General features: G+C 45.6%; 1 protein-coding gene across 2 annotated transcripts in view; it reads left to right on the top strand.

Annotated features, from left to right (window-relative positions):
- Positions 1-17,117, top strand: part of ppp2r5a (protein phosphatase 2, regulatory subunit B', alpha isoform) — a 171,770-nt gene that overhangs the window by 62,092 nt on the left and 92,561 nt on the right. The window contains exon 2 of one of the 2 annotated variants that reach the window (XM_059985867.1): positions 6,151-6,347. The exons of the other annotated variant lie outside the window; for it this stretch is intronic. Coding sequence (XP_059841850.1) covers positions 6,151-6,347 — 197 coding nt within the window. The remainder of the gene's footprint in view (positions 1-6,150; positions 6,348-17,117) is intronic. 2 annotated transcript variants of the gene reach the window in all.

Below are 17,117 nucleotides of genomic sequence, written 5' to 3'. Positions count from 1 at the left end.
TGGGTGAGATAATCAAATTTACTGGAGGAGATTCCGGGGGACAGGATCTACCAGCATTTGTAACAGCAAGGACTAATAGGAAATACAGTCAGCCCTCCTTATCCACGGGTCCCGCTTGCGAGGATTCAACCAACCGTGGATCGGGAAAACCTGGAAGTTCGCTCTCCAGCACTTGTTGTTTGAGCACGTACAGACGTTTTTTCTTGTCATTATTCCCTAAACAGTACAGTATAACAACTATTTACATAGAATTTGCTTTGTATTAGGTATTATAAGTAATTCGGAACAGGTGGATCTGGTATTATTTAGCGTCAGTTAGTCTAACATTTGTCTTTAGTATATAGTATATATTTTACCTTTCTATTCATGCAAAACACTTAAGAAACGTATGTATTTCAATAATTAAACCACTGTGTTGCTTAGTAATAATTGCAGCATTCATCGGGGTAGGGCCTTTCATATGCTCCATTATTCTCACTTTATCCTTTAAAATTGTTCTGATCGTTGCCCGACTGTAGCCTAACGCTTTTCCAATGACCAATGGCATTTCATGTCTTTCCGATTGCTTTATTATTTCCACTGTAGCGATGTGTTACACACAGCGCTGAAATAATGACATGCAGTCGATAAGTCGTTTGGAGACGATAGTTTATTCAAACTTTGTGGCGCTGGCATTTAATCCCTAGCGCCCGCCCTGTCCGGGTGGAAATGATGTCAGAGGTGCATTACCAAAGTCTCCCCCTGCGCGCTTGCTATTTGTGAGCCAGTTCGCCTGCGCAGAAAGTGGGTCGCCACATAACCCCCCCCCCCCCCAGAACTGGCGATACACCCCCCCCAGTGTCCACAATCTGGATCAGCCTCTGTTTGGGAGGTCTGCCTCTGTGCCGCGGTGCCTGAACCTCGATCGGCTGCGCCAAGTCCACATGGGCTGGTTTGAAGTCGGTCCACCGTGAAAACCTCCTCTCTCCCACCAACGTCCAGAACATACGTGGACCCGTTGTTGATCACCTTGAATGGCCCCTTGTACAGCTGCTGTAGCAGTGCCCGGTGTCTGCCCCTTAGTACAAACACAAACTTACAGTTCTGTAGGTCTTTGGGAACATGGGTCGGGGTCTGTCCGTGCTGTGAAGTCTGTATGGGGGCCAGGTTGCTGAGCCTTTAGCGTAGTCTGTCCAGGACTGCTGCGGGTTCTTCCTCTTGCCCCCTGGGGCTGGTATGAACTCACCCAGGATGGCCAGGGGTGCGCCGTACACCAACTTGGCCGATGAGGCGTGCAGATCCTCTTTGGGCGCTGTGCGAATTCCAAGCAAGACCCAGGGAAGCTCGTCCACCCAGTTAGGTCCTCTCAGGCGGGCCATGAGAGCTGACTTCAAGTGACGGTGGAAGCGTTCCACTAGTCCGTTCGACTGTGGGTGGTAGGCAGTAGTGTGGTGTAGCTGCGTTCCCAACAGACTGGCCACAGCAGACCACAGGCTGGAGGTGAACTGGTCGCCTCGGTCGGAGGTATTGTGGGCCAGTACCCCGAAGCATGCTACCCAAGTTGCAATCAGTGCTTGGGCGCAGGAATCGGCAGATGTGTTGGTGAGCGGGACCGCCTCTGGCCACCTCGTGAACCGGTCTACCATAGTTAGGAGGTACTGCGCCCCTCGGGACACTGGTAGGGGGCCCACGATATCCACATGAATGTGGTCGAACCTCCAGTGGGTGGGTTTGAACTGCTGCGGCGGGGCTTTAGTGTGCCGCTGCACCTTGGCTGTTTGACACTGCGCGCACGTTCTGGCCCATTCACTGACCTGCTTGTGAAGTCCGTGCCATGCGAACTTGCTGGAGACCAGCCGGACAGTTGTCCTGATAAATGGGTGCACCAAACTGTGTATGGAGTTGAAAACTCGCCGCCTCCAGGCTGCCGGGACAATGGGGCGAGGTTGGCCGGTAGTCATGTCGCACAGGAGGGTCCTCTCACCTGGGCCTACGAGAAAGTCCTGCAGCTGCAAACTGGAGACTGTGGTCCTGTAGCTGGGCATCTCGTCGTCTGCCTGTTGCGCCTCCCCCAGTGCTGCATAGTCCACCCCCAGGGACAGGGCCTGGACAGCTGGTCTGGAGAGTGTGTCCGCCACGATGTTGTCCTTTCCCGAGACATGCTGGATGTCCGTCGTGAACTCGGAGATGTAGACAGATGTCGCTGCTGGCGAGCCGACCAGGGATCGGACACCTTCGTGAACGTGAAGGTCAATGGTTAGTGGTCCGTCTTCTAAGAAGTACCTGAAATGCCGGATTGCCAGATATAGTGCCAACAGCTCCCGGTCGAAAGCACTGTACTTGAATTCGGGTGGTCATAGGTGCTTGCTGAAGAACGCCAGAGGTTGCCAGCGCCCCTTGATGAGCTGCTTCAGCACACCACCGACGGCTGTGTCGGATGTGTCCACCGTGAGTGTGGTCAGAATATCCGTTCTGGGGTGCACCAGCATCGCGGCATCTGCCAAGGCTTCCTTGGTTTTAATGAAAGCGGCCGCGGCCTCCTCGTCCCAAGTAATGTCCTTGCCTTTACCCGACATCAGGGTGTACAAAGGGTGCATGATACGGGCTGCTGAGGGGAGGAAACAGTGGTAGAAGTTCACCATACCAACGAACTCCTGTAGGCCTTTGACCACGTTGGGCCGGGCAAAGTGGCGGATCGTGTCTACCTTGGTGGGAAGAGGTGTTGCCCCATCTTTGGTAATCCTGTGGCCCAGGAAGTTGATGGTATTGAGACCGAACTGGCATTTGGCCGGGTTGATCGTGAGGCCAAAATCACTCAGGCGGGAGTAGAGCTGGCGGAGGCGGGACAGATACTCCTGACGACAACTGCTGGCTATAAGGATGTCGTCCAAATAGATGAACACAAAGTCCAGGTCGCGTTGCACCGCATCCATTAGCCGCTGGACATCTGTGCGGCATTCTTCAGGCCAACCAGCATTCGGAGGAACCCGAACAGGCCGAATGGGGTGATGAGTGCTGTTTTGGGGATATCTTCAGGGTGTACCGGGATTTGATGGTATCCCCGGATGAGGTCTACTTTGGAAAAGATTCTTGCCCCGTGCAGGTTCGCTGCAAAGTCCTGTATGTGCGGCACGGGGTAGCGGTCTGGAGTTGTAGCCTCGTTCAGTCTGTGGTAGTCGCTGCATGGTCTCCAACCCCCGGCTGCTTTGGGCACCATGTGCAGGGGGGGAGGCCCATGGGCTGTCGGACCTCCGTATGATCCCCAATCCCTACAACCTCTTGAACTCCTCCTTCTCCAGGCGGGAGCTTTTCCGGGGGGAGCCTTCATGCGCGGGCGTGGACCACCCCTGGGTCGGAATGTGGTGCTGCACCCCGTGTCTGGGCATGGCTGCCGTGAACTGTGGTGCCAGAATCGATGGAAAGTCCGCCAGGATTCTGGTGAATTCGTTGTCCGACAGCGTGATGGAGTCCAGGTGTGGGGCCGGCAACTTGGCTTCACCCAGGGAGAATGTCTGGAAAGTCTCGGCATATACCAGTCTTTTCCCTTGCAAGTCGACCAGCAGGCTGTGAGCTCGCAAGAAGTCTGCCCCCGGGAGTGGTTGGGCCATCGCGGCCAGCGTGAAGTCCCACGTGAACCGGCTGGCGGTGAACTGCAGCTGCACTGTGCGGGTGCCGTAGGTCCATATCGTGTTGCTGTTTGCGGCCCTCAGGGTGGGTCCTGGCTTCCTGTTGCAGGAGTCGTACCCCGTCGGGGGCAAGACGCTGATTTCCGCTCCGGTGTTGACCAAGAATCGCTGTCACGACTGTTTGTCCCAGACATACAAGAGGCTGTCCTGGTGGCCAACTGCCATAGTCATTAGCGGTAGCTGGCCCTGGCCCTTGCAGGGCGGGCAACAACGGCGGGCTTTTGTGCCCCACCACTGGTGGTAGAAACACCACTGTTCACTGTCCTCCTCACTCCTGCCTCTGTGTTGTGTTCACCCCCCTGCCGGGCCTGGTCTGGTCCGCTGTTGGGCGCGTGGCCTGGTAATTTGACTGACGGACGCCACGCTCTCCCTCTTGGCTTTCCACAGCACGTCTGCCCGGGCCGCCACCTTCCGGGGGTCGCTGAAATCTGCGTTGGCCAGCAGCAGATGTATGTCCTCGGGCAGTTGCTCTAGGAACGCTTGCTCGAACATGAGGCAGTGCTTGTGTCCGTCTGCCAGGGCCAGCATCTCATTCACCAATGCTGTCTGACTCTCAAACCGTCCAGGTGAAGCAGGCGGGCACCCTGCCCACACCGTGAGAGGCCAAAGGTCCCAGTGAGCTGCACTTTGAATGCTTCATATTTGCCTTCTTTCGGGGGCAACTGTATGAAATCCGCAACCTGGGCAGCCGTCTCCTGGTCGAGGGCGCTCACCACGTAATAGTAACGCGTGGAATCAGAAGATATCTACCGAATCTGGAACTGGGCTTCTGCTTGGCTAAACTACACGCGTGGTTGCAGCATCCAAAAAGTCGGCAGTTTTAGCGAAACTTCGTGAACAGACGAAGAGTCGGTCATCTTTAGTCCTAATCCAGTTTGGACCATTGGGGTCACCAATGTAGCGATGTGTTACACACAGCGCTGAAATAACGACACGCAGTTGGTAAGTCGTTTTGAGACTAGTTTATTCAAACTTCGCGGCGCTGGCATTTAATCCCTAGTGCCTGCCCTCTCCGGGCGGAATGACATCAGAGGTGCATTACCAAAGTCTCCCCCCCCCCCCCGTGCGTTGGCTATTTGTGAGCTGGTTCGCCTGCGCAGAAAGTGGGTTGCCACACCAGTTTATTTTCAATTGTGATTGTTTTCCATTAACGGAACAGAAACATTGTGGGTGGCGGGTCCCAAGCTCTGTCGGGTCCTAAAGTCCACCGCACTGAGACAGCTTAATATGGTCCAGAGCTCCGTCAGGTCTTAAAGTCCACCACACGGAGACAGGTTAAATAAGAGACTTGAGCATCCATGTTTTTTGGTATCCGCGGGAGGTCCGGGAACCAATCCCCCCGCGGATAAAGAGGGTCGACTGTAGTCAGAGTGGCTTTGTAAAGGGGAAAATTGAGTCTCTCAAAATTAATTTGAGTTCTTTTGAATTGAGGGTTTTTATTCAGGTTGAGGGTGTGTGACCATTGGTGTATTACAATGGTGGGTCTACTGATAATTTTGTCATTTGTATTACTTTTTTGGATGAGAAAGTAGTTTACATGGTTAGTAATTTTGCAGATGACACCAAAATTGATGATGATGTGAAGAAGGTCAACTAATATTAACAAAGCTTAGATGAACTGAAGTAGTAGGCCATAAAGTGGCAGGTGCAATTTAACTAATAAGTGTGAGGTATTGCATTTGTGTGAGGTGTAAGTGGTATTATATAAAATACAAACAAGCATAAGAAATTCAACTGCAATTAAAATAATGATTATACAGTCCAATTCAGCAGCACTGAAGAAGGTGTTCTGTATACTTGCCTTCATTGGTCAGGGCATTGGGGACAGCAGTTTGGGTGTTAACAGATGTATAAATTATTGGTGACACCATGCTTAAGTTGTAAGGAGAGCTAAATGCTGGAGGAACTCAGCAGTAAAGGAGAGAGGAAAGATTTAAAAGGGACATGAGGAGCAAAATTTTTGTACACATAGAGCAGAGTAAAGAGAATCACAGAGTCCTGCAGCACAAAACACTAGCCCTTTGGCCCATCTAGTCTTTATTGGCATGGTTTTCTGCATAGTGCCATCTACCCAGACCATACCTCTCTAATCCATGTACAAACCTATCAAACCTTCTCTTAACTTGAATGAACTACCAGAAGAAGTTACAGAGATGGTACAAGTACAGTATTTAAAAGACATTTGGACAGGTACGTAGATAAAAAGTGTTTAAAGGATATGGATGAAATGCAGGCAAATTGGACAAGATCAGGTGAACAAGTTAGAAGGCCCAGTTTCCATGCTCTATAATTCTATGACTCTGGCGAATGGGGAGCAATGAGAATCAAGTTTATTTTTACCCTACCTCATTAATACAGGAAATGTTGCAAAGTTTATTTTTGCTTTAAAAATTGTAACAGTAACAGAATTTCTTGTCCTTTGTAGGAAGTAGTTTTGATGTTGAAGAATAAAATGTAAACATATTATCATTTATTCTTTTCACAGATGCTCCAAATGCTGATCAGCACGATCTGTTCTGTCAGAAACTACAACAGTGCTGTGTTATTTTTGATTTCATGGACTCAGTTACCGATCTAAAGAGTAAAGAGGTCAAAAGAGCAACACTGAATGAATTGGTGGATTTCCTCACATCCAACAGAGGTGTGCTTCTTGAACCAGTGTATCCTGAAATAGTGAAAATGGTACGTGATCAGTACCCATTCTTTAGTGTCTTTTTGTGTAAGGTTGTCTTTCATTGGAAAGTAAAACTAAAACAGATGTTTATAGAGAAGAATCTTAATAAAGCAAAATTGATAAGAACATACCAGATACTTAGATCTATAATTACAGAATACAACTCTGCAGTGTATCAGTTTTAAAATCCAATTTATGAAATTAGTACTTGTTTGTTCTTCGAACTCCTACGTTTCAAGAAAATTCATCCATATGATTAACAAAGGTAAATCATTCCTCATTCTTCAACTACTGACATAGTCTACAACCTTTGACATTGCTGACCACACCATTCTCTCTCAACACTTCTCTCTCCACTACTGTCCAATGTTTCTACATATTTTGATGCCCTTTTTTATATCTGTCTAGTTGTTACCAAGGAATCTCCTGAAAAGATTTGAAATGAAATGAACCACCTGAAATACCTACTGCTATAGTGTTTTGGAAATTTCCTCCCAATTAAATATTGCAAAGATTAAACCATTGTGGTTATTCTCTACTTGCAGCAAACATAGGTTCACAAACAAGTATGAAGTTAGAATGTGAATAGTATTGTATCATTGTCCACCATGAACTCCATTGTCTAACCATCGTCTACTCCAGGAAATTTTGGAAATCTAAAATATGAATTGAAAATGCCAGAAATACTCAGGTCAGACAGGATTAGCAGGAAGAGGAACAATTAACATTTCAGGTCTAAGACCCTCCATCAGAATTAGTAAAGAGGAATGGGGAGGGATGGGTAGAACTGAAGGAATGTTTCTGACAGGGTAACACCAGATGAGTTAATGTGTCATTTACAGTAAGTTCATTATGCTGTTTTATCTGTGTAATATGTTGTTAATTGCAAGACTATGTACAGGATATGTCTGGAAGGCAAGACTTGTTTAGAAACATAAGGAGCCAAAACAATTGCAGGCAGAAATACCCAGCTCTAATGGACACGGGGGGGAGAGAAAGGTAATGTTATCTAAAGTTGGAGACTCGATGCTGTGTCAAGAAGGCTGCAATGGAAGACACGAATCTTATTTGCAACTAGAGTAGGTAGTTAATTACAAATGCAATTCTGACCATGCCATCAATATGACCGTCTATTCACCTCATTTACTTTTTCCAATTGATCTCCTACCATGGCTGAAGTATGATATATCTGTGAACTATGCAATGATTGCATTTTCATCAATTACTGTTCACCATTACTCATTAGTTTTTTGATTACTATTAGCTGCTGCTTTAGCAGGTTTGTAATTTTAATGTTTTTATCTTGGGTTTTGTTACCATGTTGCTTTTTTTAATTAAACCTACTCCACTTCTGTAGCACTTGAACATATTGTTGCAGATTGGTTCAAACTTAGATCATTCCCAGGGAACAAGTAGGACATTGGCTAAGGAATGAAATATGTAGTAGACATTGTAATAATGACTTTTGTCTTTCCAAAATACTTGCATCTCACCATTGCTGAATTTATGAATGTCACTGATATAACTAATCATCCTAGTAACAGAATCTTCAAGGCACAGAGCTCTGAAATTCCTCCCTAAGCTTTATTTATCTCTACTTTTTATTTCTTCTTTTAAAACTCTTCTCAAGACCAATTGTTTGATCAAATTTTAGGTCAAATTATCTAGTATTGTCCTTCAGAGTGCCATGACATTTATCTTGCTAAATGCAGGTTATTTAAGTTATTTTTGTTGAAGAGGAAACTAAAAGTTATAGCAATTACTATAAAGATTGGAACATAGTAGTCAGAATGGGAAGGAAGGATTATATGCCCACATTCACTTTTTGTATTTGCATGTTGGCCTTCAGTGACTGTTGCCAAGCATATCCATGTCCTTTTGAACATCAACACTAGTTTCTGGCTATATAGTACTCTGCTTTTCTGTTATGTAGATCTAAGTGCACAAGCTCCAAGTTTAGTTAATTCCATTTGCCATGTTCTCATTTGCTTACTTAGCTTGTCGTTGTCCCCATAAAGCAGGAATTCCCAACCTTACCAATACCATTAAGCAAGGAGTCTGTGGACCCATGTTAAGAACCACTGCCACAAAACCTGTTTATGTCTTCACTGTAGTTAGCTTAAAATCATCAGCAACTTGAAAGTGGCTTTTGGTGACTTAGCTAAAAACATAGATATAGATGACACAAAGGTTGGGGGTGTTGTGGATAGTCTGGAAGGTTGTCAGAGGTTACAGTGGGTTACATTGATAAGATGCAGAACTTTGCTGAGAAGTGACAGATGGGCTTCAACCCAGGTAAGTGTGAAGTGGTTCATTTTGGTAGGTCCAATTTGAAAACAGAATATAATGTAAATGGGGAGACTCTTGGCAGTGTGGAGGATCTGAGAGATTTTGGGGTACGTGTGGATAGGATACTCAAAGCTGCTGCACAGATGGACAGTGTTGTTAAGAATGCGTATAGTGTACAGGTAGTCCCCGAGTTACGAAGAACTCATACTTACAAACCAAGGAAGGAGAACGCCATCCGCTATTTTAAGTCGGATCGCGACGTCTTCCGCCATTTTAAGTCGTTGCCTGACTCTTCCCCCCCCCCCCCCCCCGGGTCAGCTGGTGGTGCAGTGAGATCAGTGCTGGGCTCAAGAACAGAGGTTCCCGAGTTTGATCCAGTGACAGACCATTCCCAAGAGCACCGGGTTAATGTCGAGTTCGCAACTCGACCTCCTAAAAAAAACTGCCACCTCCAGGTTAAATTCCCACACAGAATATTGTGGAGGATCATCAATTGTGGGATTGAGTTCAAGGACTGTGAGGTAATGTTACACCTATATAAGACCTTGGTCAGACCCCACTTCGAGTAGTGTTCAGTTCTGGTTACCTTACTACAGGAAGGATATGGATACTATAGAGAGAGTGCAGAGGAGATTTACAAGGATGTTGCCTGGATTGGCGGGTGTACCTTATGAGAATAGGTTGAGTGAACTTGGCCTTTTCTCCTTGGAGCGAAGGAGGATGAGAGGTGACCTGATGGAGGTGTATAAGATGATGAGGGGCATTGATTGTGTGGATAGCCAGAGGTTTTTTCCCAGGGCCGAAATGGCTAACATGTGGGGTCATAGTTTTAAGATGCTTGGAAATAGGTACTGAGGGAATGTCAGGGTAAGTTTTTCACACAGAGAGTGGTGGATGTGTGGAATGCACTGCCAGCGGCAGTGGTGGAAGTGGATACAATAGGGTCTTTTAAGAGCCTTTTTAGATAGGTATATGGAGCTTAGGGGTATGTGCTAGGGAATTTCTAGACAGAGTCTAGAGTAGTTTACATGGTCAAATAACATTGGCGGCTGAAGGGCCTGGAATATGCTATAAATTTCTATGTTCTAAGTTGTGCAAAGCTGGAGTCCACACATTGATCTCTTATATTACTGCTGTGGCACTAGTCAGAATATGCCAGCTTGAGAAGATCTGTTTATTCCCAATGTTTGCTTTTTGTCTGACAATTCCTAATCTTCATCAGTTTTGTTACCTCCAATTCCATCTACTCCAATCTTGTTGACTGTGCTTCTTGCTAGGATATATTGAAAGCCTTTTTAAAATTCAAATGCATCACATTACCATAAATTCAGGTGTATAAGCTGAGAATTTGGCCCTAAAATTAGGGGGTTGGATATACAGAGGGTGCCAACTTTGGGAAAACGAATACACGGAAGACAGGTCATATTTATTGGCTGTTTTTGAGTTAAATTCGTTCCACTGTCGATGCATGAATTCTTTGAATGGTTTGTTTAAACTCACATCTAGTGGCTGGAGCACGGACATCAAACCACCGGGGATGACTGCAATGTCCGTATTTTCAGCTTTCAGTGCTGCTTTTGTCTTTCCTGACAAGTGTGCTTTGAACATGTCCTAGACAAGTAGTGACTTCCTTCCTGAAACCTTCGGGATGTCGACGCCACACCTCTTTAACCCACTTCAAGCAACCCTCTTCGTCCACCCAGCAGCGTTCTTGAACGTAAATGACACCCTGCGGGAATTTTCTGAACAATCTTTGTTCTTTGTCTTAACACAAGATCACGTCTATTCATAAATTGGGTGCACCAACTTCACGTAGCTTTGAAATTTTCACTGACTTCACGGTGTTTATCATCCCATTTCAACGCTTGAACTCGAATCATTTCTCTGGTAACAATATATCCAGACGATTGCTGGTGATTTTCCTGCTCTCTAAAACTTTTTGTTCCAGTTCTGTCTACTGGCATGTTTTTCCACAGTTTGCACATTTTGTCTTTGGCATTTCCCTCAGTGTGTCCTCTGCCTTTCTCCACTCTCTCACTTGTTTCTCGTTTACACTAAACTTCCTAGCAGCTGCAGAATTATTCATTCCTTTTGCAAAATCAAAAACCTTCAGCTTGAAGCCAGCATCCTATCGCATTTGTTTCAATCTTTTGTACATTGTGGTCGCAAACTCAATATTAAGTACTGTTACGTATCCCGTAACTGGATAACTTACCAGCAAAGATAGAGAGGTCTGTTGAAGTCTGATGTCACTATTTTCAAACGTTTTTATTTATAAAGGGGCACAAAAGTAAGGTTAATACAAACATTCAGATAATGCATGTCGTCAATACTCAATCTAAAGTGCGGGTATAGTAATAATCATTATTAAGAAATGAGCTCTACTGTTGTCTAGGGGATAATATATTGTCCGTTGGAAATATAAAAGTCACTCAGAAGTCTGCAGGCTTCAGCCTTTTGGGAATCGCTGGGTTTCACGTAGGGCAACAGAGAGAGAGAGATTGGGGAGAAGAGGAAAGACTTGCCGGGTCTTGATGAAGCTTCCGTTGAATCGGGGGAGCGGTGGTTCCCCCTCCCCAATGTTAGTTAAAAGCGGTTTTCCATGATTCCAGCCACAAATTCCGATCCCGGAATCTAACGCACGTGGCTTCCTTCAAATGGCTTCCTGCTACGGCGGGATCACTCTTGTGTCTTCTTGGTGCGTCTGAAGGTGCTGTCCCCCTTAGACCTTCCTTTATACTTCTTCACGGGGTCGCAGGTGTCAATCAGGTTGGGATGATGCAATCTCTCTCTCAACCAGCCCACTTTGCCCGAGGGCTTTTCACGTGGTCTCCATGAGACAATAGTCACTGTCGCCTTATCTTGCATCCCGGGTGGAACGTGCTGTTCGGCACATCTCTCTCTCTCTCACTTCCTGGGTCTACTGACCCCCCCCCCACAAACGAGGGGGCTGGGATCATAACAGTACACGTACTGATCCCGCTACCCCGTGTTATGTTTTAACGAGATTATGATGGGCGCTACGTGGTTTGACAGGGGTTACATTTCAGAGGATTCTTTTCCATTGGAAACCTAATCCAAAATTTCTCTCCCTGATTTATTTATTAAGAATTCGTCTATAACACTCTACAATGTGTAGGCCTGTTTTCTTAGCAGGTACTGGTTCACAAAATTTTCAGGTTCCAGATCTGGCAAAGCTGAATACTGGCATGTGAGATCTTGTGATCTTTTCTGGTTAAATTAAAAATCTCTACAAAAGGGGTCGGCTTATACAAAGGTAACATAAAAAAGTCACTTTTTTAACCTTGAAAATGGGGGTTGGTTTATACTCCAGGTTGGCTAATACTCCGGAATATACGGTAGTTGATACCTGTTCTCCTTGTTTCATGCTCAAATTAGTCAAGTAATATTTTTCTTTCAAATACTATTTTAATTATTCTTTTAAAGGTGTTCTATTATTAAATTATTCATTATAGAGTTCAGCATTTTCCCAATAACTGGCATCAAGCTTGTAAGTCAGTAGTTCCTTGTTTTCTCTCGCCTTCCTTTCTTAATAGTAGTGTCACAGTGTATACAGTTCCAGAAACTATAGTACTTTCTCTAAAATAGCCTCTTTCTAAACTCTGGATTGTAAGCCATTGTATCCTTGGGATTTATCAGTTTTCAAGCTTGCCAATATTTATAGTATTAATGGTTGACTAAATACTTGGTTCTTTCAGTTTTTAATTTTTATTAGATCCTTGATCTTCAGACTTATCAGTTTGTGTGTCTTCTGTGCAGATATATTGCTCTGCCATTTCCTTATTCCCCATTATAAATTTTGCTTTCTCTGTATGTAAGGACACACTAGCCTTGTTAGTTTCTCTCCTCCAACCCTCTCAACAGTCAAGGTCCTGTATACTGACAGTTCAAGGAGACTGCACATCCTGCCTAGACCTCTCTGATTTAAAATAAAATCACAGGTTCTATTTTCCAGTGTTTCTATTGTTGATATGTTATGGAAAAGTGACTGGCCACACTCTCATTCCTGTATTGTTCTTGCTGTGTAGGTCTGATCATGTTGATTTTCAACTCCCTTGTCAAAGGATTTTCACAGCAGACCCTTGCTGTGTTCCTGGGATTTGTACTCATTGCTGCATCAGAGAAGTCATTGTATTGTTGAAATTATATACAGTAGTACTGCATATGTTAATCAAAATGGCTTCTTTGTTAAAAGTAAAACTGCTTCTTTGTTATGCTAATTGGTGAGGGAGTGTTTTCTTGCAGAGCATTCTTGAAGCTTCTCGCAACTTGTTCGATAAAGTTGCTAATAACGGGGATTTTATTCATTTGTTAACCAATTGGGTTGGATGTTTTCTTCTCTTGTGGGTCTGGGAGCTGGGATTTCGTGGTCTTTTCGGGAGTTGGGGAGAAGACGGTGAAGAAGGCGGACGTGTGCCGCACTGCTCGGTTGATCACTTTGGGTGGTCCTAGGTGCGGGGTCATGGAGGTCAGAGGAGAGTGAAGAGAGGTCGAACGGCTTGATGGTTGTGCTCCAACTACCTGCACTAAATTGACTGAACTCTGATAAATTCTGGCGCCTTTACTTTATTTTCTTTTTCTTCATAGATACAAGTAAGATTTATAAAATGTATTCTGTAACCGTACCTGGTGTGAGCTTGATATTGTGTGTGCGACGTTGCATTAACGTGTATTCCACAGTATCTACGTGTACGGGAGGCGGGGTTTGGCGGGTGGCTGGAACTTTCCCCCTAGGCACATACCAGCCTGTCGTGTAAGCATTACATTTGTGGGGGCTCGTCTGGGATGGAATTTTCAGTAGCTGTGGGATCGTGCATGCCCAGTAGTGCGGAGATGGACGGAGATAGGCTTGTAAACTGGTGCGATTTAGAATATGTACAGGTGCATTATGTGTGCGTGGTGAGCGGGGTGGATTTTTGGGTTTCGGATGGTGCGTTAGTGCAGTGGTTGAATTTGGTCAAAGGTATGGGGTCGATAGAACTAGTAGCAAGGAGGTACGGGAAAGAGATGGAGGGAAGCTGGATGTTGGTTCGTACGAGTGCTGACATCAGGACGTTGGGAACTGCCAGCGACAGTCAACGTCCAGGGGGAGCTGGGGCCTCTACACCCTCTCGGAAGATGAGGGTGAGGAGACACCGGAGGAGGAGCTAGAGTTGACCCTCGGGGAGGTGCCCATCACCAGTAAGGGGGGGGGGGTCAGAATGGGGAGGCGTGGCCAGGCCCCTCCCCGCCCTCCTACCTTACCTCCCTGGTAGGAGTGGCCAAAAGACCATGGCTGAAGCTGGGAGTGTTCTCAGGAACCACGCCTACTCTGGACAGGGAGGTGGACTATGAGACCTGGAACGAGCATACGTCCCTGATGTTAGAGGAGTGGCCAGGCTCGGATGAGGAGAAGAAACAGTGATTGGTGGGAAGTTTGAGGGGTGCGACGGCCAAAGCAGTCTGGGAGTTGAAAGTTGAAATGCTCGGGGCTTCAGTGGAGGAGTGTATAGAAGTTTTGGAGGGAGCGTTTGGGTTGTCAGGGGATCCCTGGCTGCTTTTTTCAACACATGGAGAGGGGAAAAGCTCTCCAAATACATATTTCGGATAGAGAGAATGCTTACAGGGTTGCGGCGTCGGGGGTAGTGAAGGTGCCCAATTTGGCTAGAGTGAGGATGAGTCAGATATTCAGTGGTTCTCTGGAGGAGGACGAGATTGTGTGGAGTATCCGGCAGTCTTATAGAAAGGGCCCCCTCTATCATTCGGGTAGCTGTTTAGAAAGGTGCGGGAGGAAGGGAGAGCGTTGGGACGGAAAAGGGGCTCAGGCCACCAGGAGCGATCCTCAGTGAAATGGGAAGTGGTGGCCGGGTGGAGGACCAAGAAACCCAAGGGGTCCCAGGGGAGTAGGGACCCCTCACTTGAGGAGAAGGACAGGGAAAGTACACCCTCCAAGGGGCGGCCTGCGCAATGGGCTGGGAGTGGCCTTTCTGAGACGCCACTTCTCGAAGATGTCCTGGGTACTTTGTAGGCTAGGACCCAAGATGCAGCTGACTAGGTTTACAACCTTCTGCAGCTTCTTTTGGTCCTGTGCAGTAGTAGTCCCTCCATACCAGACAGTGATGTAGCCTGTCAGAATGCTGTCCATGGTACATGGATAGAAGTTTTTAAGTGAATTTGTTGACATGCCAAATCTCTTCAACTCCCAATAAAGTATAGCCACTGTCTTGTCTTCTTTATAACAACATTGATATGTTGGGACCAGGTTAGATCCTTAGAGATCTTGACACCCAGGTACTTGAAGCTGCTCACTCTCTCCACTTCTGATCCCTTTGAGGACTGGTATGTGTTCCTTTGTCTTACCCTTCCTGAAGTGCATAATCAGCTCTTTTGTCTTACTGTCGTTGAGTGCCAGGTTGTTTCTGTGGCACCATTCCACTAGTTGGCATATCTCACTCCTTTAAAGCCCTCTCTATATTGCTGCAACAGCCTAGTATGTGTAAAAACAATGTGGTTTCTACACATAGAAGCATACCTGTGTGTGTAGAAACCACATTGTGCAGGAAACCATAGGAGTTGTTGCTGGAGGAAGAGCAACAAAGAGATCTGAAGATCGGAAAGCCTGCTTAGTAGCATGCCACTTAAAGAACTTGAACCACTTCATTTAAAAAAAAGTACATTTTCTGAATATATATGCTCAGTGGGGTAAATTGCAGTTGATGGATGTTCCTGACATACTTTGTGAGATAATGAAATTCATCTTTTTCTATTGTGTGGGGATTCTCACCCATGAAGGAAACTATAACAGTCCAGGTGGTTCTAGCCTCTGAAGCCCAGGATCTTCCTCCTGCAATGGATCATGTTGATGCTATTTCTTGTTGCCCTCAGTTGCCTCTCAAGGTACAAGTGACACTCTCATTGCATCTAGTACATACCAGTGGGTAGGCCAATTTGTTTACATGGTTGACACCAGGCCCCGAAACAAACACTCATGCTTTGTCATGGCATCTTCACTAGTTGAAGAGAAGGAATAACTGACGGAAGTTTTCTAGGTCTCCTTGGAAAAAATCAATGGTCCTTCGTACCATCCTGCCCCCATGGTGCTCCTTGACTAATAATTACTAAGAGTGGAGAAGAAGCAAAGTTGTTCACTTTGAAGACTGTTAAAGTACATTTTTGTTTAAATGGAAAAAGACTCTGGTAACTGTAATAAAGAGGTGTGAGGCTTGCTGGAGAAATCACATAAGTGGCATAAAGGTTCTGCAAGTAATTGGAAAAGATAATAAAATGCAAGCCTGTTTAAGGAATTGGAATACAAAATTAGGGAATTGTTACTGCAACTTTTACAAAGTACACTCAAGACCATAAGATTTAGGAGTAGATTTGGCCCATTGAGTCTGCTGTGCTCTGCTATTTCATCATGGCTGATCCAGTTTTCCTCTCAGCCCCAATTTCCTGCCTTCTTCCCATATCCCTTCACATCCTGACCAATCAATACTCTATCAACCTCTGTCTTAAATATATATATATATATATAAAGACTTGGATTCCATGGCTGCCTGTGGCAAAGAATTCCACAGATTCACCACTCTCTGGCTAAAGAAATTCCTCCTCATCTCCACTATAAAAGGATGCCCTATATTCTGAGGCTGTGATCTCTGGTCTTAGACTTCCCCACCATAGGAAACATCCTCTCCATATCCACTCTATCAAGGCCTTTCACCATCTGAATTGGTTTTGATGAGGTCACCCCTCATTCTTCTGAATTCCAGCAAATACAGGCCCAGAGCCATCAAATGCTCTCCATTTCAATCCTGGAATCATTTTCATGAACTTCCTTTGAACCATCTGTAGTTTCAACATATCCTTTCTAAGATAAGGGGCCCAAACCTGCTCACAATACTCTTGCCTTACCAGTGCTTTACATCTTGCTTTTATATTCTATTCCTCTTGAACTGAATGCTAACATTGCATTTGCCTTCCTCAACACAGACTCAACTTGCAAAGTAACCTTTAGGAAATCTTGCAGAAGGACTCCCAAGACCCTTTGTGCCACTTTTTTTTTAATATTTTTTCTCCATTTAGAAAATAGTCAACCTTTTCATATCTTCTACCAAAGTGCATGACCATACACTTCCCAGCACTGTATTCCATCTGCCTGTTCTTGACTGATTCTCCTAATCTGTCTTAAGTCCTTCTGTAGCCACCCTACTTCCTCAAAACTACCTGCCCCACCACTTTTCTTCATATTGTCTACAAACCCTGCAACAAAGCCATCAATTCCATCAACCACATCATTGACATTTAACGTAAAAAGAATCCCTTCCAACACAGACCCTTTTGGAAGACTACTACAGGTAGTCCGAGTTACGAACGTCCAATTTACAGACAACTTGGACTTATGAACCGAGGAAGGAGAACACTGTCCGCCATTTTAAGTCGGATCCCAATGCCATCCACTATTTTCAGTCGTTGCCGTTGACACTGTGTTT

Source organism: Hypanus sabinus, chromosome 12 (assembly GCF_030144855.1).
Source record: "Hypanus sabinus isolate sHypSab1 chromosome 12, sHypSab1.hap1, whole genome shotgun sequence".
Taxonomy (NCBI): Eukaryota; Metazoa; Chordata; class Chondrichthyes; order Myliobatiformes; family Dasyatidae; genus Hypanus; species Hypanus sabinus.
Note: the sequence above shows the minus strand (reverse complement) of the source record. Positions and strands in the feature narration are given on the sequence as shown.